The sequence below is a fragment of the Gavialis gangeticus genome, unplaced genomic scaffold (assembly GCF_001723915.1).
Source record: "Gavialis gangeticus isolate Ggan-Ray unplaced genomic scaffold, GavGan_comp1, whole genome shotgun sequence".
NCBI lineage: Eukaryota > Metazoa > Chordata > Crocodylia > Gavialidae > Gavialis > Gavialis gangeticus.
In genome coordinates, this window is record NW_017728997.1 from 4,961,327 (window position 1) to 4,965,629 (window position 4,303).

At 47.3% G+C, this 4,303-nt stretch overlaps 1 protein-coding gene across 1 annotated transcript; it reads right to left on the minus strand.

The window, feature by feature from the left end:
* Window positions 1-108: 108 nt before the first annotated feature.
* Window positions 109-4,297, minus strand: BHLHE40 (basic helix-loop-helix family member e40). Its single transcript, XM_019504705.1, has 5 exons — window positions 4,205-4,297; window positions 3,990-4,059; window positions 3,475-3,582; window positions 2,354-2,477; window positions 109-1,331 (listed from the first exon to the last, which is right to left on the minus strand). Exons 1-5 carry the CDS (start codon window positions 4,282-4,284, stop codon window positions 469-471), a joined length of 1,245 nt encoding a protein of 414 aa, XP_019360250.1. The 5' UTR covers window positions 4,285-4,297; the 3' UTR covers window positions 109-468.
* Between the last annotated feature and the right edge of the window lie 6 nt (window positions 4,298-4,303).

Genomic DNA, 4,303 nt, shown 5'->3' on the forward strand with positions numbered 1-4,303 from the left:
TGTGTGTGTGTGTGTGTGTGTGTGTGTGTGTGTGTCAGATCTCACATACTGGCAACTGGGTGGGGACACAAATCAGCTCAGCTCAAGCCATTGGCGGCAGGCCATTGCTTCGAAAAGCCCTCATAAGAAGTACCATATTTTTATATTCACAGACCCTAAAACCTAAATCTGCCTTGTGGAAATTTTTTCACAGCTTTGAAATATAATCTTAGCGGGGTAAGTCAGCTGTTGCTTGGTGAATGGGGTGGGTTGGGGGTAAAGCACAAAGAAACCTTTTTTTTTCTTTTTTCCTTTTAAACTCTTCTGAATGGCTAACCTGGTGCATCCTTCATCCTTTCCCAAGCTATCTGAGGAGTCAGGGAAAAGAGGATTTAGCTTCCTATACACAATGAACCTTATCCCCACACCTCAGTCCAGCCGCTATATAAAATTGACAGTCTCAAACTTTAAAAAAAAGTCACACTCTGCTTAGTCTTTGGTTTCCAAGTTCAAAGGAGGAATTTGCTTTAAAGCTTGAAGCAGGGCCGAAGAGTCGATAGGGGAATGGGCTGGTATAGGGGAAGGGAGTCTCTGAGGCATCAGCAGAGGTGGAGAAATTTTATCCGGGTTCATTAACCCAGTAAGTGCTGCAGCAGAGGCTGGGAGACTTGGATACAAGACGGGCACAGACGCTGGGTACCAACACTTCTCTAGCATCGGCAGATAGGCCGTTGCAGATGGCGGGATCAAATAAAACGGTAGGCACAAAGGAGGCTGGTGAGGGTGAGGGCCCAAAAAGCTGTTTGAAGAGCCAATCATATCACTGCTAAAATGGCCTTCATCTTCTGAAGTTTCCATCCTGGTCCGTTTGGCGGGTGGGTCCTCCGTCTCCTGTTTAATAGAGCTTATTCTCTCTTGCACAGTATATTTGAGTTCTGTATCCTTTTTGAAATACTGTTGATCAGATTTTGAGTCACTTTTCTCCAGTTCTCCCCCATACCCACTGTCTGTGTCTGTGTCACTGCCACTCTGCTCTCCACTGGAGTGGGCAAAAGTCCTCTGTATAACAGGCACACAGTTTTTCCCATGTCCCTCAGCCATTTTGGTCAAAGAGCTGGACTTCTCCTTCAAGTCCACCACCATTTTGGGGGACATGTCTCCAGATTTTCGGCTGCCTCCACCCTGAAGGACTTCAGAAGCCATTCGGTGCAGATGATTGACTAGCTGGGAAGATTTCAGATCCTTGCTATTTTCATGCTTTGCCAGGTATTGCAGCACTTCCTTGGCACACATTTGGAAACCAGATCGAAACATTTCCTGGCTGGAATCAAGGTTTCTTGATGACAGGTCACCTGAGGAAACGTTAACAGAAACAAATTAAAAATTAACAAAGTGCTAAATAGTTCCATTATCATCATCACAGTGCATTGGTCCGAAGACACTTGGCCTCCATATTAAGCATCCATTACAAAGAAGCTAGGTAAGTGAATCTGACTTCATGCTACGGTCAAGCTGAATACCCGTTTTTACCACATCCATCTAAGAATGAGTCTTCACAGACAAGTTTCGCTTTTCAACTTATTATATGTGGCAATCAGATGCTAGTTTGAGAAGAACAGCAAAAAAGACTCATCAGGAAAACACCTATTCCACAGCCATCGGAACAAAAAAGAAAGTGCAAGAGTTCAAACTTTACCCCTCAGTTCCAGACCCCAGGGAGGACTGGGCTCAAACTTTGACAAGTGACGCCAGCTCTGGCTGTGTAACTCTACTGCACGCCCTGTGGTTGTGGAAAGAGTAGCAGCCTTCTTAGAAAAGCTGATTTTATCCTACCCGATGCAAACAAGTGCCGGAAAGGATGGAAGTACGAAACAGACTTAGAACATCAGTAAGCCCTTTAGACTGGTTCCCCCTCAAGCTGCGAAGGGTAGGCAAACTGATTACTGGAGAAACCAAAAAAGTGTGGGTCAAACAGATGCTTTCATCTGTTTTTGAGAAGAAAAAAAAAAAAAAATGTAAAAGCTCATCAAATCAGTGGAAAGATTCTGGCCAGCATATCTTTGGATTAGGCCGCCCAGTAAAAATGTACTTCCAAATGAAATATTTTAATATCCAGTTGAATTGAAAAATGAAAAAAAAAAAATCATGGCTAAGTATAAGTTAACCAAATAGGGCAATACAGAGTCTTTTCTGCATGTGGGCGCACACACACATGCTGCAGGGAGGAGTAACTAAAGGAGTGGGGGAATGTGCTTACTTGTCCCTTCTCCAAAACCTAGTCTCGTAAGTCACCCATAGTTCAAAAGGAGCTGAAAGTGAATTCGCTCTGCACACTAGGACTCTCACGTGATACAAGCATGACTTGAATACTCACCAGCTTGTAAACCACTCTGTAACGCAATTATTTTCTGCTGCTGCTGCTCTATGAGATTGGTCAGTGCTTTCACGTGTTTCAAGGTAAGTTCAAGAACCACTGCCTTCTCCAAGTGACCTAAAGTCTGGAAACAAAAGGACACGTAAGTACGGTTCTGATGAAATGAAAAAGAGTTACTGCTGTGGGAGAGAGCTAATAGTGTCCTTACTCTGTGAAATCATTTATCCTGAATAATAAACTCTGGAGTCAGAGCCACTTATTATGTAAACCATAAAAAAAAAAAAAAAGGTAGTGGTTGCAGAGAAAGCTGTAGTTATGTCTTATCAGTATTTTGAGACCGACTACATAGCTCGGAGGAAAGTATCTTATTCATCTGTTCTGCTGCCCCTGCTAGTATCGTGACCTTAACACCAGGGACTCCAATCAAGGGTCCTTTTGAACAGCGACAGGAGAAGGGAGACCTGCAAAGTGGCAGCCAAAATAGCTTTCCCCATAAAGTTCTGCAATAAAAATATAATTAAAAAACAAAATAAAAAAAAAAAACCCAGCCCCTTAACACTCATATTTTGAAAACCAGAAGTCCCGAATACAGGAGAGGTTGCTACCTTGAAAATCTACTCCACTATGCGAACGTAGCAAATCATTTAAATCTTGGCAGTAGGTAGCACTGAAACAAAGTCTACAAGGACCGGACTCTGGGATAAATTAGGGATTGCCTTGTAACTGGCGTCTGGTCCTACATTGCAAAGAGTGGCACGAAGCACTTCCAAGGTCCAAAAGAAAATGCCCAAACCTTCGCCGAACGATGTTAAAATTCAAGCGTGCATTGGTGACTTTTACAAGAGGCCCGATTTTACCATAGGAGTGGCTCAGGTCTTATCTTTCTCCCTCCCTACTGCATTACAGGCATTGGTATAGAAATTCACTGCCTTTGCAAGGAAATCCAATGCTAAAGGAAGATCAAAGTGGCAACTCCAGCCAAATCTCAGCCTTTCCCAGCCTGCGCTGCAGTGCTCAAAGGAAGCCTCTAGATGGCACGTTTACTTGCACAGAAATCCAGGAGACCTGCACGTACCCCGAAAAGGAAGAGGAGCTTGGCCAGTAGGCAGATTTTCACTTACTGTAAGTTTGAGATGTTCTGGTAAGAGATCTTTCAGTTGGGCGATGCACTCGTTAATCCTATCCCGCCTTTTCTTTTCTATCAGCCTGTGGGGCAACTTGTAGGTCTCCTGCAAACCAAAAGCGGGGAGAGAAAGGTGGCTAAGTCAGTCAGCCCAGATCCCAAATGGAGTCCCTAGCACCATGGAGAGACACAGCGATCAGAAGCAATCTAGAAACTGAGACGTGACCTCCCAGCGTTGTCACCAGGGAGCTTGGCTGACTTTGTCCCTTGCAGAAGCACTGCTCAACTCCTGCAAAACTCGGTTCCCCTCCTTCCCCGCTGCAGGACATGTGGGGTACGCCAAGCGCAAGCGTCCCGCAGGCAAGACACCTGGAGGCAGGGCAAGGCAAGCCGTCCGGGCTTCTCCCCCACCCCTGCGCGCGCCCTGGCAGAAGGGCACCCCGCAGCCACCCCAAATTTGGGCGGCCAGCGCCAGCTTCGGCAGATGGCGCGGGCGAGGCGGGCTCCCCTTACCTTGCTGTCCTCGCTCCTTTTCAAGCCTCGCCGGGGCTTGTAGACCTGGTACATGTGGGCGAAGTCCAGCCTGCAGACAGGGGGAGAACAAAGCGGCATTCATTTTAATTGCCCGCGAGTGAAGTTCAGTCCCCGTCCCCCCCGGGGTCAGGTTGAAGCCCATCCCCGGCTGGGGGCATCTGCAGCCCGCTGCGCGCCGCAGGGCCGGGGCTTACCCGGGCATGTCGGGGCTGTCCAGGGCGGGCAGCTTGCCCAGGCACACGGGCGGGGGCTGGGCGCTGGGGATCCTCTCCATGGCCGGGCGAGGGCTGGTG

Excerpts from the sequence above, each read along its gene's own strand:
- BHLHE40 (XM_019504705.1), bottom strand. The coding sequence starts at position 4,284 with ATGGAGAGGATCCCCAGCGCCCAGCCCCCGCCCGTGTGCCTGGGCAAG. Across the intron at positions 3,583-3,989 it reads AAAGGAGCGAGGACAGCAAG|GAGACCTACAAGTTGCCCCA; the intron begins GTAAGGGGAGCC and ends TTTGGTTTGCAG. Across the intron at positions 2,478-3,474 it reads CAGAACATCTCAAACTTACA|ACTTTAGGTCACTTGGAGAA; the intron begins GTAAGTGAAAAT and ends TTTTGTTTCCAG.